At 43.4% G+C, this 14,175-nt stretch overlaps 1 protein-coding gene across 3 annotated transcripts in view; it reads left to right on the forward strand.

Moving 5' to 3' along the window:
* LOC121586239 (triple functional domain protein-like) overlaps window positions 1-14,175 on the forward strand; it is a 141,094-nt gene that overhangs the window by 77,909 nt on the left and 49,010 nt on the right. For all 3 annotated transcript variants that reach the window (XM_045226273.1, XM_045226274.1, XM_045226275.1), the window contains 6 exons: window positions 3,586-3,781; window positions 4,816-4,982; window positions 9,557-9,676; window positions 10,501-10,692; window positions 10,938-11,202; window positions 11,432-11,547. In XM_045226273.1, coding sequence (XP_045082208.1) covers window positions 3,586-3,781; window positions 4,816-4,982; window positions 9,557-9,676; window positions 10,501-10,692; window positions 10,938-11,202; window positions 11,432-11,547 — 1,056 coding nt within the window. The remainder of the gene's footprint in view (window positions 1-3,585; window positions 3,782-4,815; window positions 4,983-9,556; window positions 9,677-10,500; window positions 10,693-10,937; window positions 11,203-11,431; window positions 11,548-14,175) is intronic.

Here is a 14,175-nt window from a genome sequence, read left to right on the forward strand (position 1 = left end):
TTTTTGATAGGGCTGGGAATTGCCAGGGACCTCATTATACAATATAATAATAATATGCCATTTAGCAGACCCTTTAATCAAAGCGACTTACAGTCATGTGTGCATACATTTTTATGTATTATCACGATATGATATGTATTGCGATTCTCACGATTCTATATGTATTGCGATTCGATACTGTGATTTTATTGCTATTCGATGTTCCGAACATATTGCTCACCATATGTCTGCTGCAGGGGAACAAGAGAGAGCCCTGAGAAAATGACTTTTGATCAGTCATGGAAATAAAAGTGCTGAAAACAAATTGGACCCCTATTTAAAAAGAAGATGGAGAACAAGCTATGAAGGAAAAATGCTGGACATTTGGTGCAGATACAGCCAACTAGCACAAAAATAATATTGCGATATTGTCAAAACGATACGATATATCGTAAAAAATTATAAGCCGATATGTAACTGTATCGAATTTCCCCCATCACTAGTTTTTGAGCAGAATTGAGGAGAAATAGTATTGGACGTACAGATCATATTTAATCAAATCAAATGTTATTTGCCACATGCGCCGAATACAGTGAAATGCTAACTTACAAGCCCTTAACCAACGATGCAGTTTTAAGAAAATAAAATAGATAAGTAAAATTTTTTAATAGCAAATAATTAAAGAGCAGCAGTAAAATAAAATAACAGTAGGGAGGCTATATACAGGGGGTACTGGTAAAGAGTCAATGTGCGGGGGCACCGGTTAGTCGAGGTAATTGAAGTAATATGTACATGTGGGTAGAGTTAAAGTGACTATGCATAGATAATAAACAGAGTAGCAGCAGCGTAAAAGAGGGGTTGAGGGTGGGGTGGGGGGGGTTATGCAAATAGTCTGGGTAGCCATGATTAGCTGTTCAGGAGTCTTATGGCTTGGAGGTAGAAGCTGTTAAGAAGCCTTTTGGACCTAGACTTGGCGCTCCGGTACTGCTTGCCATGTGGTAGTTTTTAGGGCCTTCCACTGACACCACCTGGTATAGAGGTACTGGATGGCAGGAAGCTTGGCCCCAGTGATGTACTGGGCCGTACGCACAACCATATGTAGTGCCTTGCGGTTGGAGCCCGAGCAGTTGCCATACCAGGCGGTGATGCAACCAGTCAGGATGCTCTCGATGGTGCAGCTGTATAACTTTTTGAGGATCTGAGGACCCATGCCAAATCTTTTCAGTCTCCTTAGGCTTTGTCATGCCCTCTTCACGACTGTCTTGGTGTGTTTGGACCATACTGTATGGTCCAAACCATACTGTATGGTCCAGATGTCTTTTGATATCATATGTACATGTGTTTAGATGGTTGTTAGTGCATGCTTGCTGAATACTTTGTGTCCACAGAGCAACTATTACCTGTACATTACACTGCTGATGTTACCTTTGCTGTTTTGTTAGACTCTTTCTCATATTTTAAAGCATTGTATTACTGAGGTTTCATCAGACCTTTCTGTTTTGACAGTTGTTGTTGGCTGTCTGCCTTGTGCAAAGAATGGGCCGTTCTCAACCTCAGAAGTGCTATATAAATAATGGTGTTGTCTGTGGTAGCAGCCATGACTCACTCATATTGTAAAAACAAAAGAAGAACTGTTCTGTTATTGACTGAGGTGGTGTAGATCTCAGTATTACAGCTTCTTGGATTATGAAGTTACAAAGACATTTGGTTGATCGACACGTATGACCGTACAGATCGTTTCTATAGAGCTCTGTCGCATTATGTTTCAATCACCTTCTCAAAGATAGACAGAAAAAACTACTGCCAAGGAACTACTATTGCATGATCATAATCATGAGAAGCCAACAATCCACATCCTATATCTCCATAGGTCTATGTTTTGTTTATGTGTTGATCCAGTTATCAAATTGCTTAGCTTAGATGATCAAGGCTTGGTTTGCTGTTACATTATCTCCATGTTAAGATCTTAAACAGTGATCAGCGATGGATTAGGATATGGATCATAGCTGAACGGAGTTTGTTGTTAATTACTACCATGTTCTAGGCTCTGACTTGTACATAAACAGTGAGCGTGAACACTACTAAGCCCCATGTAGCCTGGGCCTTCCATGAAGCAGCCATACGCTCAGTGAGTTACAGCTAGCTAGCCCTATAGCCCTTACCACATGGAACCCTCCACATCCTCACTCACATGTTCTCCCCCAGAGGACAGTACAGTACAGGACAGGACAGTACAGTACAGCCAGAGCCTGAGGAGCACAGCAGAGGGTGCAGAGGGCCATCCAGAGGAAATTAAATGGCACAGTGGAGAGAATCAATAATTATTTGGTTTGCAGTACTGCGGTTTGGGATTTAACATTCTCCCATTCCCAACTCGGAACCCTCTCTTTCTCCCATTCCTTTTCTGATTTCCTTTTCATTGTCGGATGCCTTGAGATTTGATTTCACTACTCATGTGAATGGAAACAGGCAGCTGTGTAAGCCTCTCGTTTTCAGCCCAGTCATTTCTTTTTTACTAGGTCTGCTGGAGAGCCAGCCACCGCTTTAGTTCATGACTCGTATTACTTTTCCATAGTTTCCCCTCGACGACCATCACTCTGGACGCCTTGAATTTCCATCGGACACATTCTTTACATTTAGCTCTTCAGTGTATGGCTGAGCAGCAGCTGAATGGGATGGTGATCCATGTGTGGAATGGAGACTAGTGCCAGCCTGTCTCTCTCTGAAGCATCAGGAAAGCGATTCTGAAAAACAGACAGTGGATTTGTATTATATAAAGACAAATTGAAATGGAAAGCCAGTCATTGTAAGCAGCCATGATATTTCGAATAGATTTGGCAACAAAAATGATCACCACCCGGCATCCACCCTCTTGGTCCTGGTTCATTACATTGATTAATTGATTTTTGACTTCATTCCAATGAATATGGAGGGCAACAGTGAAGCAGTGCTGTAGGTTAGGTAAGGTAAGCCCAGTCAGGCCCAGCCCACACTGGCATCACAGACAAAAGACTGACAGAGTACCCATCACTGTGCCAAGGTGGATATGTCATGGGCGTCATGATTCACCCTCCTTCAGCCTTTAGCAAGTGTGCGTGGGAGAGTCCTTAAACAAGTGCTAACATCACAGGCAGACGCTCCATTTAGAGTACAGTCCTGCCTACAGTCATGCCAGCTAGTCTGGGTAGTCCCTCTATAACCAAAGGAGAATTGTATAATTCTAGGGAACACTAAACACTTAGCTACTGTCTCTAAGATCAGCTTGGCTGGTGTTTTGATATCATTACAAATCCTTTCATTCTGAAGCCGAAGTCGTTTCCATCCCTCTCAGGTCATATTCCACCTAGAGGGTTGGAATGATCATCTGTGTGTGTGTGTGTTTGTACATGTGTTTGTCCTGTACGTGTAATGTCATTTAGCAGTGACCTTTATTTCAAACTAACTTACAGTGATCCCTGTGATCTGTGTGTTTCTATGTCTATTTGTACCCTTCCATTGCATTAGATAGTTTGTTGTTGCAGTTGATAGTTTGGGTATCTATAGATCATCTATAGGGGACTATCCAAATTAAGTGTTGCCCCTTTTCGTTCCCTCACACACTTCCAGATCATCTCAGACCTGGAGTCGTGGAATGAGGAGCTGTCCCAGCAGATGGGTGAGTTTGATACAGAGGACCTGACGTTGGCGGAGCAGAGACTCCAGCACCACGCTGACAAGGCCCTCACCATGAACAACCTGACCTTCGACGTCATCCACCAGGGACAGGAGCTGCTGCAGTACGTTACAGAGGTCCAGGCCAGTGGTGAGTAGTGGAGAAACACACACGGACGGATACACACACACATACACACACACACACACACACACACACACACACACACACACACACACACACACACACACACACACACACACACACACACACACACACACTGACACATCAGATGGCCCAAAGCCCTGCTGCTGCTGCCAGGGCAGATGAGCTGTAAGCCAGGCCAGGTCAGCTCAGTGTTGTGAGTGAGGAGGGGAGGAGATAGGGAGAGGGGAGGAAGGAGGGGGGCGGGGGGGGGTAAACCCAGCTATCGGGCGCTGGAGAGCTCACCACAGTAGCGGCAGCAGGCCGAGGCCAGACGAGCAGATTTCACGGTAATCCTATGGACTCATGTCGCTGAGTAAAACCACTAGGCAGTGCTGCAGGACGACAGGCTGCATTGGCACGCACACACGCGTCAATGACGACATAGACAGAGGAGATTTTGCATAATCGGAATGCATCCCAGAGCAGTTCTCTCCTGGACACCAAAGAGACAGACACACAGAGCTTCTATGACAGACAGGCTCTGTACTCCAGCAGCCCAATGCAGGTCTGGAACACAGGAGTGAAATGTAAGTAATATAATGTTAATGGCAGATTTGTTCCTGTGTGTCTGACTGACTGGCCATATGGAGTTACTGATGTATGTCTGTATGCTTACCTAACTGTCAGTCTTTTACAGGTAGTCGAGACTGATTGTCTTGTATGAGGAGAGAGAGAGAGAGAGACCTTGCTTCTCTCTTTTCATCTTTTTGTTAGGTTTGGGTTGCATAATGGCTCTTGTTCTTTGTGTTGTTTTCAGGATTTGCTACAGTAGCTGATGAGCTCTCTCTCTCTTTCTCTCTCTCTCTCTCTCCTTCCTTTTCGCTCTCCTTCTCTCTGTCTCTCTATCTCCATACCCCCCCCTCCCTCTCCTTCCTTCTCGCTCTCCTTCTCTCTGTCTCTCTCTCTCTCTTTCACTCTCTTGTTCTATCTCTATACCCCCCCACCTCTCTCTCTCTCTCCCCCCTCTCTGTGTCTAGGTGTGGAGTTGCTGTGTGACAGAGATGTGGACATGGCTACACGTGTTCAGGACCTGCTGGAGTTCCTCCATGAGAAGCAGCAGGAGCTGGACGTGGTGGCCGAGCAGCACAGGAGGCACCTGGAACAGTGTGTCCAACTACGCCACCTTCAGGCCGAGGTCAAACAGGTAAACATACACCATTCTCTCTCTCTCTCTCTCTCTCTCTCTCTCTCTCTCTCTCTCTCTCTCTCTCTCTCTCTCTCTCTCTCTCTCTCTCTCTCTCTCTCTCTCTCTCTCTCTCCTACTTGTGTTCTCTCTCTCTCTTACTTTTGACTTTTGCTCTCACTTGTGGTCTCTCGCTCTCTCACTCACTTTCTCGCTTTTTCTCTCTCTTTCATTTGCTCTCTCTCTCACTCCCTTACTCACCCTCAGTCTTTCTGTCTCTTTCTCTTTCGTTCTTGTTCTTTTTATCTCTAGTACAGTACTGAATGTGGGATGACAACCATGAGATGCTGCTGTTGTGAAAGAAGTGATTGTGTAGTATTATGTGGAGAGCACATGATTATGAATAGATTGCTTTCCGTACATGTAATATTAAGCGTAAAATGCTTTTTCAAGCAGATGTATTTAATTATATGGGGTTGAATCTATTAGATTGTACAACGGGACATATGAGACCAGTAAATATGGTAATGTCTTATGACATTGACCATATACAGTGAGGGAAAAAAGTATTTGATCCCCTGCTGATTTTGTACGTTTGCCCACTGACAAAGACATGATCAGTCTATAATTGTAATGGTAGGTTTATTTGAACAGTGAGAGACAGAATAACAACAAAAAAATCCAGAAAAACGCATGTCAAAAATGTTATCAATTGATTTGCATTTTAATGAGGGAAATAAGTATTTGACCCCTCTGCAAAACATGACTTAGTACTTGGTGGCAAAACCCTTGTTGGCAATCACAGAGGTCAGACGTTTCTTGTAGTTGGCCACCAGGTTTGCACACATCTCAGGAGGGATTTTGTCCCACTCCTCTTTGCAGATCTTCTCCAAGTCATTAAGGTTTTGAGGCTGACGTCTGGCAACTCGAACCTTCAGCTCCCTCCACAGAGTTTCTATGAGATTAAGGTCTGGAGACCGGCTAGGCCACTCCAGGACCTTAATGTGCTTCTTCTTGAGCCACTCCTTTGTTGCCTTGGCCGTATGTTTTGGGTCATTGTCATGCTGGAATACCCATCCACGACCCATTTTCAATGCCCTGGCTGAGGGAAGGAGGTTCTCACCCAAGATTTGACGGTACATGGACCTGTCCATCGTCCCTTTGATGCGGTGAAGTTGTCATGTCCCCTTAGCAGAAAATCACCCCCAAAGCATAATGTTTCCACCTCCATGTTTGACGGTGGGGATGGTGTTTTACATTTACATTTTACATTACATTTACATTTACATTTACATTTAACATTTTTAGTCATTTAGCAGACGCTCTTATCCAGAGCGACTTACAGGAGCAATTAGGGTTAAGTGCCTTGCTCAAGGGCACATCGACAGATTTTTCACCTAGTCGGCTCGGGGATTAGAACCAGCGACCTTTCGGTTACTGGCACAACGCTCTTACCCACTAAGCTACCTGCCGCCCCTTTCTTGGGGTCATAGGCAGCATTCCTCCTTCTCCAAACACGGCGAGTTAAATTGATGCCAAAGAGCTCGATTTTGGTCTCATCTGACCACAACACTTTCACCCAGTTCTCCTCTGAATCATTCAGATGTTCATTGGCAAACTTCAGACGGCCCTGTATATGTGCTTTCTTGAGCAGGCGGACATTGCGGGCGCTGCAGGATTTCAGTCCTTCACGGCGTAGTGTGTTACCAATTGTTTTCTTGGTGACTATGGTCCCAGCTGCCTTGAGATCATTGACAAGATCCTCCCGTGTAGTTCTGGGCTGATTCCTCACCGTTCTCATGATCATTGCAACTCCACGAGGTGAGATCTTGCATGGAGCCCCAGGCCGAGGGAGATTGACAGTTATTTTGTGTTTCTTCCATTTGCGAATAATCGCACCAACTGTTCTTCTCACCAAGCTGCTTGGCGATGGTCTTGTAGCCCATTCCAGCCTTGTGTAGGTCTACAATCTTGTCCCTGACATCCTTGGAGAGCTCTTTGGTCTTGGCCATGGTGGAGAGTTTGGAATCTGATTGATTGATTGCTTCTGTGGACAGGCTTCTTTTATACAGGTAACAAGCTGAGATTAGGAGCACTCCCTTTAAGAGTGTGCTCCTAATCTCAGCTCGTTACCTGTATAAAAGACACCTGGGAGCCAGAAATCTTTCTGATTGAGAGGGGGTCAAATGCTTATTTCCCTAATTAAAATGCAAATCAATTTATAACATTTTTGACATGCGTTTTTCTGGATTGTTTTGTTGTTATTCTGTCTCTCACTGTTCAAATAAACCTACCATAACTGATCATTTCTTTGTCAGTGGGCAAACGTACAAAATCAGTAGGGGATCAAATCAAATACTTTTCTCCCTCACTGTACAGTGTATTATAGAATATCTTCACTGAGACACTTTCATTTCAGAGTCTGGTGTAGCGGTCTAAGATCCCGACTCCAGACTGTCTGTGCTCTTAACCACTTTCTGTACCACTATCCATGTCTATCTCCCACTCTGTACTTACATCTGTCCTTTCAAAAAAACTATAAAATACTTAAGGGGATTGGAACCCCGATCTTCTTAAAATAAAATACAAATAAAAACTCTCAAAAGTAAATCAGTTAGCATCACATTAATAGCACACAACATATTTCCTCTATTCTTTTCCATCTGAACTATACTGGTCAGCAGTCGCTCTCTGAAAGACTAAAACACTGCAATGTGTGCTGGGAAAGTAGAGCAGCCCTTTAGAGATGACCACCGGCCCGAAAATGAGGAAAAAGACAAACTAGGCCAGCAGGAGCATCATCTGTTAATCTTATTCTGTTTATTCATTTATTTCATTTTCCTCATTCGTCATCGTTGTAGAGCGAGAGATTACCCATGTCTTTGAAGGGAAGAGAGGCCTATGTGTGTTTTTGTGGCTATAAGCTGAGAGAGCAGGCCTGCTAGAATGCAGGAATAGTTGTTCTCTCTGTTACTCACTGAGCAGCATGTAGCCTCTTCTCCCACACAGCCGCTTTGATGAGCTATGAGTTTGGCAGCAGTGATAGTACAGAGCATGTGTCAGATACACACCAGGTGTGCAGTGCCCGGAGGAGGAGACAGTGTGCTATTCTCCCTGGGTCCACTGTCAGGCCGTCCCTGTGTGTACAGAGAGGGGGGTGGGAGGGGGAGAGGTGGGGAGGCGAAAGTGTCGGGGGTGACGTGTCACAGCTGACTTGGCCTTGCCCTGACCCTTAATGTATTCCTTTGTGTGTGTGTCAGGGTGGTGAAAACATGGTGGGTTAGGCCTATATACTGTAGGTTGTGCTTATCTTGGATGATGAGTCTTTATTAAACTAAATGCATGCTCTTCAATCGAACGCTGCTGGCACCCGCCCACCCGACTAGAATCACTACTCTCGACGGGTCTGACCTAGAGTATGTGGACAACTACAAATACCTAGGTGTCTGGTTAGACTGTAAACTCTCCTTCCAGACTCACATTAAGAATCTCCAATCCAATGTTAAATCTAGAATCGGCTTCCTATTTCGCAACAAAGCCTCCTTTACTCATGCTGCCAAACATGCCCTCGTAAAACTGACTATCCTACCGATCCTTGACTTCGGCGATGTCATTTACAAAATATCCTCCAACACTCTACTCAGCAAATTGGATGTAGTCTATCACAGTGCCATCCGTTTTGTCACCAAAGCCCCATATACTACCCACCACTGTGACCTGTACGCTCTTGTTGGCTGGTCCTCACTACATATTCGTCGCCAAACCCACTGGCTCCAGGCCATCTATAAATCACTGCTAGGCAAATCCCCGCCTTATCTTAGCTCATTGGTCACCATAGCAACACCCACCCGTAGTATGCGCTCCAGCAGGTATATCTCACTGGTCATCCCCAAAGCCAACACCTCCTTTGGCCGCCATTCCTTCCAGTTCTCTGCTGCCAATGACTGGAACAAATTTCAAAAATCTTTGAAGCTGGAGACTCTTATCTCCCTCACTAACTTTAAGCATCAGTTGTCAGATCACCTTACCGATCACTGCACCTGTACACAGCCCATCTGAAATTAGCCCACCCAACTACCTCATCCCCATATTGTTATTTATTTTGCTCATTTGCACACCAGTATCTCTATTTGCACATCATCTCTTGCACATCTATCATTCCAGTGTTAATACTAATTGTAATTATTTTGCACTATAGCCTATTTATTGCCTTACCTCCATAACTTGCTACATTTGCACACACTGTATATATATATTTTCTGTTGTATTTTTGACTTTATGTTTTGTTTACCCCATATGTAACTCTGTGTTGTTGTTTTTATCGCACTGCTTTGCTTTATCTTGGCCAGGTCGCAGTTGTAAATGAGAACTTGTTCTCAACTGTCTTACCTGGTTAAATAAAGGTGAAATAAAAAATAAATAAAATACAAATATTACAAAAATTACAATGTCCATTATCAACATGTGTCTATGGTTAATGTAGGTGCCTGTGTGTGTGACTGTTTATCTTAGTCTGACCCATTACTGATTCTCCCTTTGTGTGTGTGTGTGTGTGTGTGTGCGTGCGTGTGTGTGTGTGTGCGCGTGTGTTTCAGGTGCTGGGTTGGATCCGTAATGGAGAGTCCATGCTGAATGCAGGTATGATCACAGCCAGCTCTCTACAGGAGGCAGAACAGCTACAGAAGGAACACGAGCAATTCCAACACGCCATAGAGGTATCTCTCTGTTCCATCTCTCTCATTTATTCCTCTTCTTCTCCATCCCTCTCCACTCCTCCTCTCCATCTCCTTTTCCTCCTCTCTGTGACCCTGGCCTTGACCCCACTCTCCGATGATTTCTCAGGGAGAGTGGGAAATGCAAAAAAACACATTTCCAAAAGGACAAATATAAGCACCCAGCTAATTATTATTATTATTAATATTATTTTCCTCATCTCCATCTCCCTCCTACTCCTCTCCTCCTTCTCTCTCATGCTCCTCCTCCTCTTCCCTCCTTCTACCCTCCTCCTACACACCTCACTAAAAACCCTAACCTCCCCCACTCCTCTTTTCATCCTCTATTCCTCATAAATCATCCCCCTCTCTCTCTTTCACCAGAAACAGGCCCCTGTTTTCAACCCAGACCATTTTTCCTTTGAACTCTTCTGAGCAGGGCTAATTTGAAATGCAGTTGTACTGTATAAAGGACTACATTCTGCAGGGCTGAGGTTATGCAGTGGGCTTCTGGAGTCCTTCTACTCACTGTGGAAGGAGAGGAAAAAACCTTGTTGGAGATTATTACTCTCAATTACTCAATCGATTTGATTATGGGATTGTAATGATATTGTTTAATGCTGTGGTGTGTTAACAGTCATGGTAGCAGAAGCCAGGTAGAAGACTCACATGGTGTATAACGCTCAGACTCCTTTCCTGTAGCTATAGCCTCCAATCACATTCCTCAGTTTTCTACATTATAAGATGTTAACGTGAACAATATTTATAAAGTGGAAACACTTTTATTAATCACCTCCCCCTCCCTCTCTCTCTCTCCCTCTCCACAGAAAACCCACCAGAGTGCATTGCAGGTGCAGCAGAAGGCTGAGGCCCTGCTCCAAGCCAACCACTACGACATGGACATGATCCGGGACTGTGCAGAGAAGGTGGCCGACCACTGGCAGCAGCTCATGCTCAAGATGGAGGACCGGCTCAAACTGGTCAACGCCTCTGTAGCCTTCTACAAGACCTCCGAGCAGGTGGGTGGGACATCTCTAACTGTTTCCATGGCAACCTGTCAGAGGAGGCCCATTGGCCCCTAGCCCAGTAACATGGCCCAGATTAGGGTCTAATAACCACTCTAGATAGGGTGGTATTATATGGTATTACACTGCAGTTTGCCATGTATTTGTGTTCATGTACTTAGCTTTGGCTCTGTGGTGCATTGTGGGTGTGTAGTAGTGTAGTAGTGTAGTTTTGACCTGTGCTGTGTGCTATTCTGTAGGTCTGCAGTGTGCTGGAGAGCCTGGAGCAGGAGTATAAGCGTGAAGAGGACTGGTGTGGGGGAGCTGATAAACTGGGCCCTAACAGTGAGTCAGACCATGTCACACCCATGATCAGCAAACACCTGGAGCAGAAAGAGGCCTTCCTCAAGGCTTGTACACTAGCAAGGCGAAACGCTGACGTCTTCCTGAAGTACCTGCACAGAAACAGTGTCAACATGCCAGGGATGCTATCTCACGTCAAGGCACCTGAAACACAGGTCAAAAGTAAGCGTGCTCCTTTTTCCCCTCCCAATCAAATACACATTTGATCGTTCTTTCTTGTGGTGTTCCTTTCAGTTGCCCTCTTCATTTAGACAGATGGGATGTGTCCCAAATAGCACCCTAGTCCCTATATAGTGCACTACTTAAATGCTTTAGTAGTAGACAATAGGACTAGCTTGCCTTTTGTGACATAGCCATGGCTTAAATGATAATTTGTCTCTGGTTTTGTCAGACATCTTGAATGAGCTGCTCCAGAGAGAGAACCGGGTGCTGCACTTCTGGACAATGAGAAAGAGGAGACTGGACCAGTGTCAGCAGTATGTGGTGTTTGAACGCAGCGCTAAGCAGGTCAGTACTGCTCCTCAAGGAGAACTATACCAGAATTCGAACAGTAACATTAATGACTACAACAACACGGTCACATAAACAAACAACACAAGCTATAAAAGTACACGTAAACAGACCAGGGTGTGACACGTAACATATAACATAATGGAGGGTCATACTATACCATACCACCATTTTGAACCCTGTGCAAACTGCTCAGATAAGCACTGGTTGGACTAATGTTTTGACCAGGGGCTGACCAAACTAAAGCCTCTAAATCTGGTTCCATTCCCATTCAGTGTTATACACAGTGATGTTTTTGGAGAGAAATTGGAAATGAGGTAGACTGGTAACAGAGGCCCAACACAACAGTAGTGTTACCACAGCTATAATTACACGCCCTACATTTGAACACTGTAGTGTTACCACAGCTATAATTACACGCCCTACATTTTAACACTGTAGTGTTACCACAGCTATAATTACATGCCCTACATTTGAACACTGTAGTGTTACCACAGCTATAATTACATGCCCTACATTTTAACACTGTAGTGTTACCACAGCTATAATTACATGCCCTACATTTTTACACAGTAGTGTTACCACAGCTATAATTACATGCCCTACATTTTAACACTGTAGTGTTACCACAGCTATAATTACACGCCCTACATTTGAACACTGTAGTGTTACCACAGCTATAATTACATGCCCTACATTTTAACACTGTAGTGTTACCACAGCTATAATTACATGCCCTACATTTTTACACAGTAGTGTTACCACAGCTATAATTACATGCCCTACATTTTAACACTGTAGTGTTACCACAGCTATAATTACACGCCCTACATTTGAACACTGTAGTGTTACCACAGCTATAATTACACGCCCTACATTTTAACACTGTAGTGTTACCACAGCTATAATTACATGCCCTACATTTGAACACTGTAGTGTTACCACAGCTATAATTACATGCCCTACATTTTAACACTGTAGTGTTACCACAGCTATAATTACATGCCCTACATTTTTACACAGTAGTGTTACCACAGCTATAATTACATGCCCTACATTTTAACACTGTAGTGTTACCACAGCTATAATTACACGCCCTACATTTGAACACTGTAGTGTTACCACAGCTATAATTACATGCCCTACATTTTAACACTGTAGTGTTACCACAGCTATAATTACATGCCCTACATTTGAACACTGAAGTGTTACCACAGCTATAATTACATGCCCTACATTTTAACACTGTAGTGTTACCACAGCTATAATTACACGCCCTACATTTTAACACTGTAGTGTTACCATAGCTATAATTACACGCCCTACATTGTAACACTGTAGTGTTACCACAGCTATAATTACACGCCCTACATTTGAACACTGTAGTGTTACCACAGCTATAATTACATGCCCTACATTTTAACACTGTAGTGTTACCACAGCTATAATTACATGCCCTACATTTTAACACTGTAGTGTTACCACAGCTATAATTACATGCCCTACATTTTAACACTATAGTGTTACCACAGCTATGATTACATGCCCTACATTTTAACACTATAGTGTTACCACAGCTATAATTACATGCCTTACATTTGAACACTGTAGTGTTACCACAGCTATAATTACATGCCCTACATTTGAACACTGTAGTGTTACCACAGCTATAATTACATGCCCTACATTTTAACACTGTAGTGTTACCACAGCTATAATTACATGCCCTACATTTTAACACTGTAGTGTTACCACAGCTATAATTACATGCCCTACATTTTAACACTGTAGTGTTACCACAGCTATAATTACATGCCCTACATTTTAACACTGTAGTGTTACCACAGCTATAATTACACACCCTACATTTTAACACTGTAGTGTTACCACAGCTATAATTACATGCCCTACATTTTAACACTATAGTGTTACCACAGCTATAATGACATGCCCTACATTTTAACACTGTAGTGTTACCACAGCTATAATTACATGCCCTACATGTTAACACTGTAGTGTTACCACAGCTATAATTACATGCCCTACATTTTAACACTGAAGTGTTACCACAGCTATAATTACATGCCTTACATTTGAACACTGTAGTGTTACCACAGCTAGAATTACATGCCCTACATTGTAACACTGTAGTGTTACCACAGCTATAATTACATGCCCTACATTTTAACACTGTAGTGTTACCACAGCTATAATTACATGCCCTACATTTTAACACTGTAGTGTTACCACAGCTATAATTACATGCCCTACATTTTAACACTATAGTGTTACCACAGCTATGATTACATGCCCTACATTTTAACACTATAGTGTTACCACAGCTATAATTACATGCCTTACATTTGAACACTGTAGTGTTACCACAGCTATAATTACATGCCCTACATTTGAACACTGTAGTGTTACCACAGCTATAATTACATGCCCTACATTTTAACACTGTAGTGTTACCACAGCTATAATTACATGCCCTACATTTTAACACTGTAGTGTTACCACAGCTATAATTACATGCCCTACATTTTAACACTGTAGTGTTACCACAGCTATAATTACATGCCCTATATTGTAACACTGTAGTGTTACCACAGCTAGAATTACATG

This window comes from Coregonus clupeaformis, chromosome 17 (genome assembly GCF_020615455.1).
Source record: "Coregonus clupeaformis isolate EN_2021a chromosome 17, ASM2061545v1, whole genome shotgun sequence".
Taxonomy (NCBI): Eukaryota; Metazoa; Chordata; class Actinopteri; order Salmoniformes; family Salmonidae; genus Coregonus; species Coregonus clupeaformis.